This window comes from Lygodium microphyllum, chromosome 14 (assembly GCF_053477565.2).
Source record: "Lygodium microphyllum isolate KBCC chromosome 14, Lygodium_microphyllum_v1.1.10, whole genome shotgun sequence".
In the NCBI taxonomy this organism is placed as follows: Eukaryota; Viridiplantae; Streptophyta; class Polypodiopsida; order Schizaeales; family Lygodiaceae; genus Lygodium; species Lygodium microphyllum.
The window spans coordinates 151,029,067-151,046,524 of record NC_141148.1 but is presented as its reverse complement, the minus strand read 5'-3'; the positions used below and the strand labels follow the sequence as shown (position 1 = coordinate 151,046,524).

The following is a 17,458-nucleotide window of genomic DNA, read 5'->3' as shown; positions in this document are numbered from 1 at the left end:
GATGCGCATGGCAGCTATTTCATGGTAACAAGCCAAGGACCTTGAGGATGCAATGGGTATCAAAGGCAAAAGATGTAATAAGTTATACTTGACAAGTACTAGGTGGTACCCAGTGTCAAATTTTGGTCTAGACCAACTTAATCGCTACTAATGTCAATGGTGACATTAGAGACTACAAATTAATTAAGTAATTAATGCGAGCCTAAGAGTCAATAACTGCTCAAGGATACTTGAAAGACAAATTGGCCCTAGCCAATTTAATTATTGGTTGGTGAAATGCATTTTCTGAGCACTAGAATAATTATTAAATGGATCTTCAAAATTAATATTCTGAAAATTAATTTAATAAGTTCGATAATGCTGAAAAATGGGATTAGAAGACTACCATTTGGCAAAACTTGCCCGTGCAAGTGGAAAAAACGTTTTTAAGGCCTGGTGGAAGTCTATTACAGCCATTGTTAAAGAGAAGACTGTTAAAGAGAAAGGAGATACTGCTGATGTGATTTGCAGCCACCATGGACCAGTCCTACAGCAAGTGACAGCAATTTGGAGCCCTTTAAGAGCATGTGACAACAGTCCAAGGTCCTTCTGGTGCAGATGACAACATATAGAAGGGAACAATAATCTTTCCGGTGGTCCTAAGTTGTAGATGACAGCTTCCATGGCTGTTTGAGCAAGGCAGCATCAATTTTTCAGTCTTTCTCGCGAGATGAAACTCTAAAATTTCTCTCTCTACAGCATTCTCTCTCATCCCCTGGCCATCCCTCAAGTTATTTCAATATTTTCCAACAGTTTGAACCATCAGAGGAAGAGATTTCAGTCAAACTCTATTGTAAACCCTAATTTACAACAAAAATTAGGGTTTTGACAAACCGCCTTGGAATGCATACTTGAAATTGAGGGCTTAGGACTTGAATTCTAGCAACTGAAATTGACGAATTTTAAGAAGATTCAAAAGGCCAACCAGTCAATATCAGACTTGGGGCTGAATTTGTCTTTCAAGGAGTAGAGTGAAGGCCGATCCCTAAGCAAACCAAGGGGCAAATTGGTTTGGAGGCTTGCTCGTTGGTTTTGACAGCAAGAGACACTTGGAATAATAGATGAGATCAGAGGATCTTAGTAGTACTCCTTCCATTTGCAATATAAAATAAAGAAATATTGCAAGGGATGCCAATTTTGGAGCCAAGAGGGTATCCAATGTCCAAGATTAAAGTGGTAAAGTGTGCATTTTCAGTTTACGTAAATTTTATGCTTGCTATAATTAGTGCTTAATCAAATTATTTATCTCCCTATCCAAGGAAGACAGGTTTCATGAGCACATGACAAACTTGGCAATAAATGGATAGAGACTCGGTGGCTAACTGCTAGCAACAACCTCTTGATATTATTGGCGAAGGATGAGGCTGCAAAGGTCAAACTACTTCTTCCGCTTCTTCTTCCTGTACTTCTCCTACTATTGCTGCTGTACCATGAAAAGTAGATCATAAGATGCAGTCGCAGACTACTTTGACATTGCATATGGACAGGTCAATTCCACCGCTCTAATACCACTATTGGATATGGAGCTCGCGTGTGTGACCAACAGCCTATGGCAGAGGGAACTCCATGGAGGTGAGAGAGAGAGAAAGAGAGCTCTTGCACATACACACAAACTAAAACATAGATTGATAGTGAAATATGCGTGATTAAAGTACAAGTGGTAATAAGGCCAAAATATATAGGCTAAGATATCCACCTTCACCTTTGAACCTTATTTAATGCTAAGTGGTATAAAAGGTATTCACACATAAACACACACTTTTACACACAATAATGTGTCTTCACACACAAGGATAAACAAATCTAACACTTCTTTTGCAAACCCACTACACAAGGATCTCTAGCTAAAACTCATACATTCCATAAAGGGACTATATTTGGTGGAAGAGTGTTTGGCACTATTATATGCAAACTCTACTATAGGTAAGTACTCTTCAAGAGTTTTCCTTTTATTTACACTTGCATGAAACATATTTTTTAGAATTAAAGATTAACACTTTAAATTTGCCCATCGAGTAGGCAAATAATCTATCATTCTCATGCTAAGTTTGGAGACCAACCTCCTAAACACAACTCTCCAAAAGTGGCTATTATACTATTTGGCACGTTGGCAACATGGGTGACATGATCTATGTATTATGTATCAATTCACATTTAGGGGAGATGCAATGGAGCATGTGAGAGAATATATATGTCTAGAAGTCACTTTCTCTAGCCCAAGATTTTCACTACATGGTCAAAAGTGGATGCAGTGATGAAAGCGTGTGGAAAATTGTTGTAATAAACTGCTGAACATAAGAGAAAAATGAAAGAGAAAGAGAAACACTGCAAAAGAAAAGAACATTGCACAAAGAACCCTGAAGCAAAGAGATACTCGGGAAATGGAATCCATATACCAAGATATGAGATAGTATAGAACCAATGTGAGTCACGGGCCGTAAAGGCACTAGCACCTGTTCCTCTCCCTCCACCAAAACCAGTTAGGTGATGAATGATCATAATAAATGAATGTGGAGGAGAAACCCAAATAAATAGGCAAAACAATGCCATAAATCATGTCATGTCAGCCAGTATTTAAAATGCTAGGAAAAATGCCTAAATAATCAAGATAATATCCTAGTACCCTAGCCCACTATATCCTAGTATCCTAGCCCACTGAATCACATGCACAGACTCAACCATGAACTAACATATCTGCTAACATAGCTAAGGCTTAGTTGGCATGAGGCTATGTAGCCCTAGGGGCCTTTGTGAGCCAATGTGCCCAGATACAATCTCAAGAACCTCACACCAAACTATGGTTGTTTGACACTCTAGTCACACCTACTTTTCTATATGGAGCTGAGGTTTGGGGTTGCAACCTATATCACACACAACTGAGCTTGCTCACTCACCAAACTGGCCCAAGAGAGGCCATTATGATGGCTAGGACCACACAAAGAGGCCCTTGACGATGATGGTATCACGCAGGATCAAGATTGAGCCCTCCACCCCACTCCTTACCATCAGAGCAGAGTAGAGGCAACACCTATGGTTATGGAGGCACTCTTTAGCGCAATAGCTTTTTTACAAAGGATATGGGAGCTACCACACCACAAATATCCAAATTGGCATGGACTTCCTCCAAATAGCTAGCAGAGACAGATGAGGGGGAATGTTTTTACTCACACATGGCAACTTGGATAAGCTTACATGAGTCAGACATCAACTAGCTCCCACCCCTTGACTATGAAGGGAAGAGTACGCAATGGGAGCGCAAGTCAGAAGTAAAGCAACAGTGTTGAGAGTGAGTGAGAGTGAACGCAAAGATGGGTGTACTAGATTGTGATTGTACACAAAGAACAAAGAATGTATTTATATGTTAGGATAGAAATAAGGGTGTGTTCACACCATATAACTTTATACGGAGACGAGAGACTTGGAGATCAGGGACTTTACACCTAACAACCTCCCACTTAAAGGCCCAAAGTGGTACCTTTAAGCTAACCAACTCCCACTAATCGGATGCAATGCTCATGTTGAGCCCTTGTAAGACTCTTAGGGAGAACATCTGTAGGGTTATCATGGGTTTTGATCTTAGTCAATGTGACAAGACCATTATCCAAGACCTGTAGAATGAAGTGATACCGAACATCTATGTGTTTGGTATATGCATGGAACATGGCATTCTTAGCCAAACATACTGCGCTTTGGCTATCACATCCAAGTACTGGAGTGCAAGAAGAAAGACCAAAATCCTTGACCAGACAGCCAAGCCAAATAGCTTCCTTAGAAGCCTCAGTGGCTGAAATATAATCAATCTCTATAGTACTCAGTGCCACAATTTTCTACAACCTTGAACACCAAGAGATAGCCCCACCAGCCAAAAAAACGACATACCCACTCGTAGATTTCCTAGTATCAAGATCTCCTGCCATGTCTGAATCATAGAATCCCTACAACTCTTGTGTACCCTTTCCATAGCATATACACTTTTCTTGTGTACCTTTTAAGTATCGGAAAATACATGTCAAGTACATTGCTAATGTACTTGTCTTGTAAGAGGAAAACAAGTGCTACCCTTTGCGCATTCCCAAAATGTGTTCAGTTGTCCCCAAATCTTTCATTGAGAAGGCTGAACTCAATTGCCTTTTAAGAGCGTTCAAAGCACTCTTATGCTTTCCTGCAATCAACATGTCATCTACATATAATACCAACACAATAAGACTTCCATCATCAACCTTTTTAGTGTATAGGCAATGATCTGCATGACTGCGTTTAAATCCATGGCTGAGCATGAAGGTATTAAACTTTTTGTACCATTGTCTAGGGGCTTGTTTCAGCCCATATAAGCTGTGCTTCAGCTTACAAACCAAATGCTCTTTACCTGGAATAGCAAAACCTTTTGGTTGTTTCATATACAGCTCTTCATCTAGGTCACCATGAAGAAAAGCAGTCTTCACATCCATCTAATCCAGTTCTAAATCCAAGGATGCAATGAGAGCAAACAAAACACGGAGCGTAGTCATCTTCACCACTAGTGAAAAGACCTCCTGGAAGTCTATGCCTTCCTTCTGTGTATAGCTCTTAGCAACCAACCGTGCCTTGTACTTGGGCTTTCCGTCAATACATTTCACTTTATAAACCCATTTATTAGGGATAGCTTTTCTATCCATGGGCAAAGGTGCAAGCTCCCATGTGTTATTTGCATATAGAGACTTCATCTCTTCCTGCATAGCAAGCTCCCACTTTCTCTTGTTTTCACATGACTGTGCCTCTCTAAATATCAGAGGCTCACCCTCATCAGTCAACAAAACGCAATCCAAAGATGGCTGAAACCTCTATGGCTGCCTTCTAACATGTATAGACCTTCTTACCCAATGATCTGTATTGTCAAGCAATGGGCCTACATCCTCAAGTACATACACATCATCACCAGGTTGCTGATTTTCAGCATTTTCTTGTTGCTATAACCTATTTTCAACATGTTCTTGCTGTCCTATTCCATCCTGTGCATCTATTTGCTGTCCATTATCTTCTGGCTGTAGCATAAAGGATTGCTGCTCATTTTCAGCATCAAAGGGAATAGAATCTTCAACTAATCGTTGCTGAATGGTTGGTTGTTCATGCTGAAATTTGAACTTCTTTTTGCCAAGGTCACCTTGTGTAGCATATTTCAGCAACTTTGTCTCGTTAAAACTACATCGCGGCTGCGTACTATCTTCCTACCCTGAGGAAGCCAAACTCTATAACCCATCTCTCTCTCATCTCCATATCCCATGAAGATGCCCTTGATGGATTTCATGTCTAGTTTGGCCCTTTGATCTCTAGGTACATGCACAAAGGCATCACAACCAAAGACATGCAAATGGTCATATGAAGCAAGTTTTCCACATCAAACCTCTTCAAGAATGCCATTTTCGAATGCACGATTTGGAAAGCGATTGCATACATGAACTACAATTTTAGGAGCCTCTCCCCAGAACTACTATGGGAGATTAGCTATGGACAGCATGCATTTGACTCTCTCACAAAGTGTGCGATTATATCTTTCAGCCATGCCATTTGATGCAAGATTATAAGCGGCTGTCAACTCCCTCTTAATGCTATGCATCTCACAGAACTTTTTGAACTCATTAGAAACATACTCACCCCCATTATCCATTCTTATAGCTTTAACTTAAGTCCTTTATGTGTGGTAACAAAGGCATGAAACCTTTTAAAAACATCCAACGCTTCCTTTTTGCTCTTTAACACATACACCCATGACTTTCTACGAAAATCATCAATAAAAGTGACAAAGTACCATGCATCCCCATATGAATTTACAAGCATAGTGCACACATCAGAGTGTACTAAATCAAGAGCATTGGACTTCTTAACAACACCAAAGTAATAAGGAGACTTCACATGTTTTCCATATATGCAATCATTACAAAATTCGAGACCAAAGCCCTTTATATCAAATCTCCCTAAAGAAGAGAGAATCTGAAGGCCTTTTTGGCTCATATGGGGCCAAGTCTTTTGTGCCAAAGTTCCACCTGCGAATGAACTTCAGTCACAACCAAGAACTTGCCAAGTAATGCTTTACAATGTAAATTTAAAAAGCTCCAATTTTTGTTGCCTTTAACAATCAGCATAGAGCCCTTGTGGACCTTCCAAGATCCACCACCAAAGGTAGTAATATACCCTATTGCATCAAGCTGTCCAATCGACAGTAGACTTTTCTTTATGCCATGTATATATCTGACATCCTGTAAAATTAGCTCTTGACCATTTTCAAGGACCAAATGAATGGTACCTACACCCTCTATCTCACATGCATAGTTGTTGCCCAAGTACACCTTGCCTAGACAATCTACAATATATTCAGAAAATAACTCCAAAGAGGGAGTAGCATGAAAAGAGGCACCGTTGTCCACTATCCATGATTGGGACAGCCCATCATGAGCTGAAAGTAAGGCATCAATTATCTCCTTTTTGATGATGTGCATATCACCCCCACTACTCTTCTCTGACCTACCTCTAAGATTATAGGCTGAACCACTGCTTTCTCCAATGGACTTTCTTCTAATCTCCTCATTGAGGATAGAGCCTCTAACACCATCAAAGGTCAAAGCAGTGTTGTTGCTAAGTGAAACAACCAAAGCCTCCCAGCTATCAAGCAAAGTCATCAGCAAGAAAATAGCCTTCAGTTTATCATTGAGGGGCTGCAAACCAGAGTCTTGCAGCTGACTCAAAATCCTTGTGAAAGCACGCAAATGCTCAAATGCTAACTTAGACTCATCTAACTCCATATTTACAAGCTTGCGCATGAGATGCACTTGAATTATTGGAGTTGTATTTTCATAAGTATCCATTAACTTTTTTCGTACAGTATAAGTTGTATCAAGATGCTTGATGTTTGTAAGTACATCATCAAACACAACCATTTTAATGTATACAATGGCCTTCTTGTTGAGTCTAGCCCAATCCTCATGTGGCATAGCTGCAAGCTTAGTTTCCAAAAGAGCATAATCACAATCTTTGAGAAACAAAATGCCTTGCATCCTATCCTTCCACAAATCAAAGTCAATGCCATCAAACCTCTTGATTTCAAGGAGGGATTTAGTGTCATTGCTGCTAGAAACATTAGTGGCCATTTGTCGACAAATGCACCCAAGACCAATGTTGTAATTTATGACAGCAAACAAGAGGCTGAATATTCAGCTAATTTCAGCCCAAATTTTCAAGAAATAAAAGCAAGATTTAGTGTCAATGTATTACAAATAGTGCCAAATAGAAGTACAGTAGTAGAAAGAGTGACTTTCAGCAATATAACTGAAATTTCAGCACACATTACATGCATACATCACTGCCAGGTGACTCCCACTTCAGCGATGTTACCAAAAACACATCTGCAACAATCCCAAATCTGCAAATGATCTCTAAGACTGTTGCACCATGAATATTGAGCAATACATCAACTTAATAGGAGTTGCCTAACATGTATACTGCATACATATGTGTCCAAATCAACTTTTGATACACAAAATAACCAAAAATTTCTTTGCAATTTCTCCAAAATCTCACAAGTGGGAGATAAAAGACTCAAATCACACTACTTACAGCACCAAGATTGCTTCAACAATCCCCAAAGTGCATTTCACACATCAATTTTGCTAAAATCCACGAATTTCAGCAAAAACCGCAAAATTTCACTAACCAATCTGCCCTAATTGCATTAATACATATTCCAGAGAGCATAAAATGAGCAAATTTAGCCAAATTTCACAAAATTTTGCAAAAGCCCCAAATTTCTCAAGTCCAAATGTGCACCAATGTCAATAAATTCAGCTCAACTGAACAAATTTTCACTAATATATGAAAAGCCCCAAATTTTCCAAAGTCAATGTGCACCATGTTTGCAATTTCTAAGTAAAATGTCATTGTTGTGCATGAACTATATCAAATCTGGGAAAAGCCTCAAATTTCGGACACAAATCTGCACAACTCTCTGAATTGTGCTTATACGCACGAACCCCTGTCAATGAGTAGGAGACCTGGTTGCAAAAATATTTTAAAAAAATGGCGAACTGCCCTAGAAAAATGTGGCATGTGCAAGCATTGATCTACCAACCGATTTGACTACGCCAATTCTGCTTGCATGTGACCAGCGTTGCCTGTGTCTGACTGACATAGCTTGCACTACTTGCATGAGTTGTCCCTGCGTCCGCTTGACCGGTTGCTCTATTTGAAGCAGTTGCCTGACCTCACGCTACTAGAAACAGTCGCCTGACCCAGTCATTGGCTGCCCTTGAACTATTAACTACCCGGAAGTTGTCGACTGACCTGTCAATAGCTTGGTAAGTTGTCGCTTGCACTCACACTGGCCTGAACTAACGTTTCTTCGCATGGATGAGCTGAAGCCGACACACACAAACTTCAGAAACCGCGCGCACCTTAGCCGCAGCTCTAATACCAATTTGAAGGGAAGAGAGTGCAATGGGAGTGTGAATCAGAAGTGGAGCAGTAGTGTTGAGAGTGAGAGAGAGTGAACGCAAAGATGGGTGTACCAGATTGTGAAGGTACACAAAGAATAAAGAATGTATCTATATGTTAGGGTACAAATAAGGGTGTGTTCACACCCATGTAACTTTACACGGAGACGAGGGACTTTGCACCCAAAAAAAAATAGCTTGGACTATCCTACACTCCCTCTCAATTGATCTAAGATGAGTTCAATCACAAGGGCTGATATCCTAAGAGTTTGAGACATAAGGACTTCAATCTCACCACCTCTCCCTTTAGGACCGAAGATGGAATTTTATTGGAGCTATTTTCTATGCCACTTTGAGGATTGATTTATTATACGACCATAGTATATGGACATGCACCTCTCCCATGGCTGCTATTGGACAAATGTGCACCTCCTCCCATCATCTCAAGATAGAGACAAGCAAATGGATCGATATTCAAGGCAAAGGATAGAATATGCCAGCACTATGATAGAAACCTTGAGACAGAGGAGCACTACATATGCAAATGTACAACATAGCATAGCACAAGAATGCATTTTTCTTTCAATTTCTTGACAAGATGACATTGGACAAAGATGTATTTTAGTTTTCTCATAGGCCACATTGGCCTTTTATAGATGTTAATATTTCTTTCTTTCTTTGTCCCAACCAAAAACAATATTTGCCAATAGGCCATACAATCTCAATATAGGTTATCTACGAATAATCTAGACAATCCAAGGGATACCAACACCACTAGGCCTAGAAGGCTAAAGAGAAGGCCTTAACAATCTTCGCCTTCACTACAAAAGAGGAGCACTTCATAGCCTTGGCCAAAGGGCTTGAATCATAAGACGAAATCAAAAGATCATGAGGATGATGACTCGTCAAAGGAGTCCTTACCCTTCTTCTACTTCTTTTCGCACTCCTTCCGCAATGTTGCTAGTTCTTGCATTTCTTTCGGAGATGTGCCTTCTTGCCACAATGATAACATTGTGCCTTCTTCTTTTGTCGATCAAGGTAGCTACCCTTGTAAATGCAAAGAAGCCTCCTACTCAAGTAGCAGGTCATATGCTTAGAACTACCGAGTGGCACCAATGTCTAAGCTTGTACAACATTGGCCACACCATCAAACTCCAAAGGAAGCTTATAGAGAACAATTCCCACAAAAAGTGCTTTTGGAAGGGCAGATTGCATGTGTTGAAGCCAATCCTATATTTGTGTTAGCCAAGCAAGGAATAATTGAATCGTATTCGTCAACTTGAACCTGATAGTCAGCAATTGTCCATAGAGGGTCACATACGCATGGTTCATAGAACCTTGTACATAAAGTTGTCTTCTTCCATGCTTCTAAAGCCATCCTATAGGGGTTAATTGAGGGAAGGACTTGTTTAGAGATGCATGGGAGAAGAGTAGAGTAGGTGTAAGTATCATCTCTCCCCCAAGTATCAATTCCCTACTCATAGTTGTCTCAGTCCCGATCTTCTAGAATAGGTAGTAGCATCCACGAATGCAAGATCGCTCCCGAAACAACATACCACATGAGCTTCTACACAAACCCGGCTTCCATCACAACAGTCTAGGTGAGATAGTCAAGTCCCTAAAGCTTATCATCAATAGAGCAACATGGAGGTGCCATTTGAGAGGAGGTAGAGAAGATCAAGTAAAGAGAAGGTTTATAGAGAGATAAGTGCCAAGACTCAGCCCAAAAAACAAGCTCAGTGCAAGTACTACAAATTAAGGCTGAAAATGCAAACTTATGGAAAACGCAAACTGCCCAAGAGCAGGTTTGCAGGACAAAAGGTTGAAATTGACTGCACACCAGTAATTGGCTGACACAGCAAAACACCATGCAAGAGATGCAAAACATCAGCGTTCCTATCAAAATCAGCAGCAAAACAGGTCAAAATTTGTGCAAATCAGCAAAAACACAACCTGTAGACTGAAAACGCACACAGGCAGCATCAAAACACAGGCAAATCAGTCGCCTGGTGCTGAAAACTGCCGTCCTGATCAATAATAGTCGCCTGGAGCAGCTGGATGCCAAGCAGCAATAAATGGAAGAACAATACAAGGCTGCACATAATCAGCTCCTGGATGTTACAAAGATGCGCCAGTGAGGGTGCCAAACTGAGAACAGAAAATGAAAATCTAACCAAGGAAGATGAGTCAGAATGATGAGAATAGGCTGATGGATGTGATGGATGCGATCTACTGGAGGTATATGCGTAGCAGCCTATATGGGCATGAAAGCATGAACTAGCTGACCTAATGTCACCAAACAAATGGCACCTATCAAAACTAGCTGCTCATGTGCCATGTGGCAAAAACGAAAAATGCACTCCACTGAAATGATCATTGTGCAGTGTGCTGCTTTGAATGGAAGCTAATTGTTGCACCAAAGGATGGTGTTGAGAGGGTTTCTCTACATTTGACTGGCCTAGCGGAATCATTTTCCATTCTTTTTCACTCGCTATTTTCACTTGCCTCCTCATAGATTGCTAGTTTTTTCAATTCTACCTTGAATCAAAGTGGAGCCCTTAAGTTAGTAATGAAACGATATTTTTTTGGTATAACAGGGGGTTTTCCTCAGAGAAAACCTTTACCCAACGGTTCCAAAATCCACAAGATCTCAAAATCTTTAATAAATTGCTCAACACTGACTTCCTTTTGCAATACACACAAGCAATTCTCTCCAATCTACAATAGCATCCTCAACAAGAGCATATTTTTGAATTAGAGCTTGCTTTACCTCTTCATACTTGACCGTTCTTTGCAGTCTCCCAGTCCATGTATTCCATCAGCCATTTTCTTGCTATTCCTCTTACTTTATTAACAGAAGAGTTTCAACCACTTATCTTCTTTGAGGTCTCCCATGACATAGGCCACCTCAAAGTCATCCACAAACTAACAAAACATCCTCTTCCTTTGTGCCAAAGAATAGCTTGAATTCCACGAGTGTGTTGCTGTAAAAGCCCTAGAAAAAAGATCTTCAAAAGGGGGCACCAAGAAAGATGTAGCATAGTATCCAACCCAAAACCAAAGAACTAAACAAAGCAATATGTGCACCTCAAAGTAAAAGAATAGTGAAAGAGATGACCATAATAATTTTTTAACTAATACATGACTTTACTACCCCTCTAGGCTCAGAGGAAAGAGTAGAGCATCTAATCCTTATTCTATTAGTAGTCATATGTGAGTCAAACGAGGACATTAGGAGCTTTGACACTCAGTCATCATGTTTTGATGGAGGAGGCAGCTTTGTTTACAGCATGCATTTCTTTTATAGTCAATTTTAGTTGTGTTCACAGTGGCTTGTCATTTTCCATCCTATCCATTTCTTTTTTAGTGGTTGGACCACATTCACACTGGCCTGTATGAGGCAATCAGTGTTTTTAATTTGTGCCAACAATTTGCTAGCTAGTCAACCAGCACATATGGGGCTGACTGCAGCAACTGGTTGGCTAGATTTGGCAGTCACGGGCTATATATAGCCTATCCTCAGCTGGCCAGCCATTTATCTTTTGCAGGTTTCGGCACACTTTGACATTTAGGGATTCTCCTCCGTCTTCCAAACCTTCAGTGCTGCCTTTCATCATCAGCCTGATCCAATGCTCTCACTGACGCCTTGGACTGCATGGAAGAACTGACCAGTCCTCTTTGTATTCAGTATTCTTTTGGAGTTCAGTGCAGATTTGCTTCGTCCATTCTCTTCTCTTATTGCAGTCTTTCTCTTCCCTTCTCTCTCCATGTTCATGTTCCTCTTCCGCTGGGCACTCTCACATATTCAACCTCTAAAAGACAACTCGGTGTATGCAAGTCCGTAATACAGCTTATTGCCAATCCAAAAGGAAACTAACACTCCTCACTCCATGGTTGAAATACATATGGTGAAGTAACCTCTCTAGGACTGAATACACAAATACACTCTCTTTGTTTGACAAAATAGCTCCTTCAAACTTAGACCCCTCATACTTAAACTAACAACTTTCAATCCAAGGATTGCATATAGTTAGTAAAAGCATCATTAAACACTAATATACTTCAACTCCTCTCCATGCATGAAACACTCGATCTCAAGAAAGAAGGCACTATGAATCTATGCAAGTGGATAGAAATGATCTCTCTCTTCTTCTCTTCTGCTGTCTTGAATGGACAGCACTCTCCTCACAAGAGCGCATCTTCCCTCTTCAACATAAAGCAGCCCTCATATGTTACAATCTCTCTCTCCTTAAATACTCACCCTATTCACCATCTTGTTCACCCTTGGATTTCAGCACCTTCCCTTCTTCTATTCACCTTCTCTACTCCTCATAAACAGCAGGAGTACCCTCTCTCCCTCCCATGGCACACTTATTATGTGGCCTTCTCATATGCCCCCAACCTAGCACCTTTCACCTCTTATATAGGCTCTCATAGCATATCTCCACCTCTTGCCTCTCATCCTACTAAAAACATGCCACCATGGCCATGAAAGTCACCTACCATATGGTCCATATCAATTGTCTCATCGCCTTGTCCTCCTCGAACCCACGAATCATGATCATGGCCTCTAAATTCCGTGCACCTACATCTCTAAGAGCAGATCGATTTAATTATCATCACATTCTCTTCTGAATTGCCAACTTTATGGTTTCAAAAACCTACTTTGTATCTCTAAAAATATCTTATAATCTCTCCTTTTTAAAGCCTCCATAGTGCTCCCTCACATGGTTGATTCTAAAGCTCCTCTTACGTTCCTATGTCTTGCCATTTCCCTTGGTTTAAGAGCATGTTCTTGTGGACACAAAAAAGTTGAGATAGTACCTTCTATAGTGTACATAGACTTTTGATTTTTCCTGTCTTCGGAAAACCAATGGCTAGTGCTCCTTCCATCCGTGGCCAGATATGCAAGGTACTCCGGAGGTTCATAAATTTAGTTTCTTACTCGCTGAAAAAACCTCACAACGAGATCTATGGGCTTTGCATCAATCCTTGCTATTCATATGATCACAATCTTTGCAACAATCTTCCCATTATCGAAGGTCTTCACGACAATCATGGCAATTGAAATGCAGGCCTTCACAGTCTTGGTCATCACCAAAGCGATCCTCACAGTCTCTATGGAAGTCCCACTCCATCTAATATCACCATCATACTCATCTGCCAGTGTATCCTTCAAAAAACCTGTTTAAAAAGCAAGGAAATATGTATTTTGATGGGGTGTTTTGATGGGGACTGCCTTCTCTTGAGTGGATGACACACTACTCAACTATTGCAATTGACTTCAACATGTGCTTGGGGAAGCAAAAATGACCCACTATTGTCACAAAATGCTGTCTTTCAGGTTCAGCTAAGCTGGCTGAGTGAAGACAACCTGCTATAGAAGGTAGACAACAGCTGAAAAGGGTGTGACATGCAGCATTTTGGAAGAGAGAGTGCTAAGTGTTGGATTTTTGGAAAGACAACTGCTCCAAGCTGAGAAATGACCTGCTAAAAGTGGAGAATGCCTTTAGAATGATGATACCAGCTGGTTGAAGGAGGGGCAGAAGCTGATAGGTGTCCAAACGGCTGCAACGCATAGAAACACAGCAGATCAGATTGAAAACGCTGCAATGGAAGGGCTCTCCAACACTCTGTTTGGCAATGATACCATGTGAGAGGCCACAATGGAACCAAGAACAAGGAGAGAGGAGAAGAGCAAATAAAATGCAAACACCAATCTGGACACTAATACAAGGCTGCACACAATTGGCCCCTACACAGTGCAGAGGGGTGTCCACTGTCAGTGAGGGTGCCAGACTAATGGCAGAAGATAGGAATCTGATTGAGGAAGATGAGTGAAAATGACTACAACTAGATGATGGATGTGATCTACAAGAGGCATGACTCTCAACCTATACATAACCGTAAAAGCATGAACTTGCTAACCTGATGCTGCCAAAAGGATGATGCCTTTCAAAACTGGTTGCCCATGTGCCACATGGCAAAAAAGTGAAATGCACTCCACTAAAATGATTAGTGTGCAATTTGAACAAGCTAAGTGAACCAATGAATAAGATGATCAAGACCTAGAAACTCTAATCTCCACCTCATGAACCTGAAATGAAGGAATGTAGCAACAGAAGAATGATTAACAAACTATAGCAATGACAAAGCTCCCAATGTCCTCATTTGACTCACAAGTAGGAGATGTCAATACGAGAGAATGGATAACATGTCTACTAATGAACAGTTGGAACACTTTTTGCAAATGTTCCAAATGTTCTTCTTTAGTTTTACTATAGATTAGGCTATCATCAAGAAAGACTACAACAAAGTGACCTAGACAGGGCCATAAAACACTAGTCATGAGCCTCTGTTGAGGTGTGTAAATTGTGGCCTAGTGCTTTACAATAGCACAAAAGGCAGGTGCACAACACTGATACGTTGTCAGCAGCAATAGCTTGTACACACCCATATTATTCTTGTAAAATAAGATTTGAGGATCAACTGCCTTTGGGTTCTCTTATCTTTCTTCTATTGTGCAATTAGGACATAGTGCCTTATCTAAGCAACTTGTCAACTTCAACAAGCTCAATTAGAGTGACTACAAGTTAGTTTTGAGACTCCAATCTAAACACTTAAGCCACATTCTCTTACTATTCCTTACTGTTCTTTACATCGACTTATCCCAGACTTGCAATTGGACCTTGGGAGAAGAGTGCAAACTATGATGTTTCTGCAATATTCAAGGAGAGTAAAGTTAGTGGGTCATTTCATTTCCCTTGATGCAGGCAAGACCCATTTTCTTGACACAAATTTTCCTGTACGTAATTTTCCAAGACCTGGAGTTTCAATTATAACAGAAAATATATAGACGAGCAGCGAGGGACAGCCTGACAAGTTCAATGCCCTCTCCCGCAGTGCTCATCACAAATTGCCTATAAGCGCATCTTTCAGGTTATCCAAGCCCTCTCTCGATGTAGTAAAGCCTTATCTAGTTCTTCTATTCGATCAACAAAAGATTAGCTCCGCGTTTCCAATGGCCAAACAGAGCGACTGAAATTACCTCGAAAAGATGCACAACGCGTTGCTCCTCCTCCTCGAAGTCGTCGACGTAGCTTGTGGTAGGAGGGGGACTCTCAGAGAGCGCAGGGGCGGTGACGAAGAAGAAGAAGGGCGAGAGGAGAGCTGTGGAGAGGCCACCAGCGATGAGGCGTCGGCTCCATTGGAGACGATAAGGAGGAGGTTCTGTGAAGGAGACGGAAGAGGATGTAGCTGGCAACGGCGAACGACACTTGGGTGCCGCCACCTGCAGTCGTAGTGGCATCAGAGATGCACGACCCAAAGCCATCTTTTGTGATCTTCGGATCCTAACAAACCACCTCTCTGAATTAAGAGTTTTTAATGGGGATATATCCCAACAAAAGGAAATATTTACATCGTAGTATGCATGGCCATTGGCTCCATGGCCACTGTTTTGGTCAAACCGAAAACTAATACATCAAAACCTTATAAACCCCATGGCCTTATATCCCAAGTCTCTTGCAAGCTTATCTTGAAGACTTGAGCTTGGTCTTTCACTGCTCTAAACATGGCTAAGGAATCACTCCTAATCTGCCTAAAAATGTCAGCAGTTGGGATCTTCTTCTCCTTCCTCATCAAAACTTTGTTTCTATTGCCCCCAAATTTGCTTGATCGCTAGACCTTGGACTACATTCCATAACTTGACTGATTCCTCATCAAGTTTGCCTTGATCTCCAAATACAGCAGCCCTCATTTGTACTAGCTCATTGAGTCTAGCAATCTTGAACCATCCCTTCAATCTCCTCTAGATGTTGTTGCTTCTTTGCGCATCTAGAACATGTGCTTGACCATCTCTTTCTGTGTTGGGAAGAAAACACAGCTAGTGCCCACCCTAGCCCACTTTGCCAACCTATCCTTGGTGGGGATTTTCCTTGCCACCACCTTCCAAAGTAGTAAGTTTAGTTGCTTACTTGGAGTGGCTTTCCAATTATATTTCCTCCTATTTAATACTTCCTCTAACCATGTTCTCTCCTCCTCATTCAACCCGTAGCGCTCTACAAGCATTTTTGTGCTACAAATCTCTCCTCCCTGTTGGTCCCAAATATCATACCATTCAACTAGCCCCTTCCGAGCTATCCTCCTTGCCAACTTTGGATTCTCGTTAACTAGGGGAGACTTAGATTCCATAGCCTATGGGAATGTCCAAATGCATTGGAGCAAAGATCCATCACCCCCTCTTTGTCTTTCTTTTGACAATTGTAGTCTCTTTATTGCTTCCTTCAATCTTCTCAAATCATGTGATGGACTCATAGCCCTTGATCCCCAACTTAGAGTGGGAGGCCAATATCTAATCCATCCACATGAGTCCCTCCCATTTTCCTACAGGGAGGATTGTGTTTTGGATTGCTACCCTAGTGATTATTGTCCATGGTTCCTCTGACTCCATCCTCATCAAAAGCTTGAATGAGTATCTTAGGATCCTATCATGGACCTTCTCCAGCCCTATTCCACCATTCCACATGGTCTCACTCACCATACCCCAAGGGATAGCATGTCATTTCTCCTTTGTACCAAAAATAAGACTTAAATATATTCTCTAATCTTTCACTTTGTTTGTTTGGGAATGGTGTCATTGTAGAGACAAACATTACTATAGGCATTATGATTCTGTTCCATACAATGAGATAGCTTGCAAATGACAAAGTCAGATTCAAGAATTCGACCATCTTTAGCTCCGATTTTATCTACGAGCCCATCGATCTTTTGCTTCACTGTACTCCCTAAATCCACCAGGGCTCCGGTAGGAGCATCATGCTCCACCAAGTAATTGCCCTTCAATTGTGTCTACACCACAATGGTTTTCCTCTCCTCTTCTATCTTAAGAAAATCTTCCATTCTCTATAAAACGCAAACCATATACTAATCATTAGAATTAAGAGCAAGATTAGTAATAA

General features: G+C 41.0%; 1 protein-coding gene across 2 annotated transcripts in view; it reads right to left on the bottom strand.

The window, feature by feature from the left end:
* LOC148026236 (protease Do-like 5, chloroplastic) overlaps positions 1–15,933 on the bottom strand; it is a 44,605-nt gene extending 28,672 nt beyond the window's left edge. Inside the window, exon 1 of one of the 2 annotated variants that reach the window (XM_087693531.1) lies at positions 15,547–15,933. In XM_087693531.1, coding sequence (XP_087549657.1) covers positions 15,547–15,831 — 285 coding nt within the window. In that variant the 5' untranslated portion in view covers positions 15,832–15,933. The remainder of the gene's footprint in view (positions 1–15,546) is intronic. The other variant, XM_087693530.1, reaches the window with a different exon arrangement.
* Between the last annotated feature and the right edge of the window lie 1,525 nt (positions 15,934–17,458).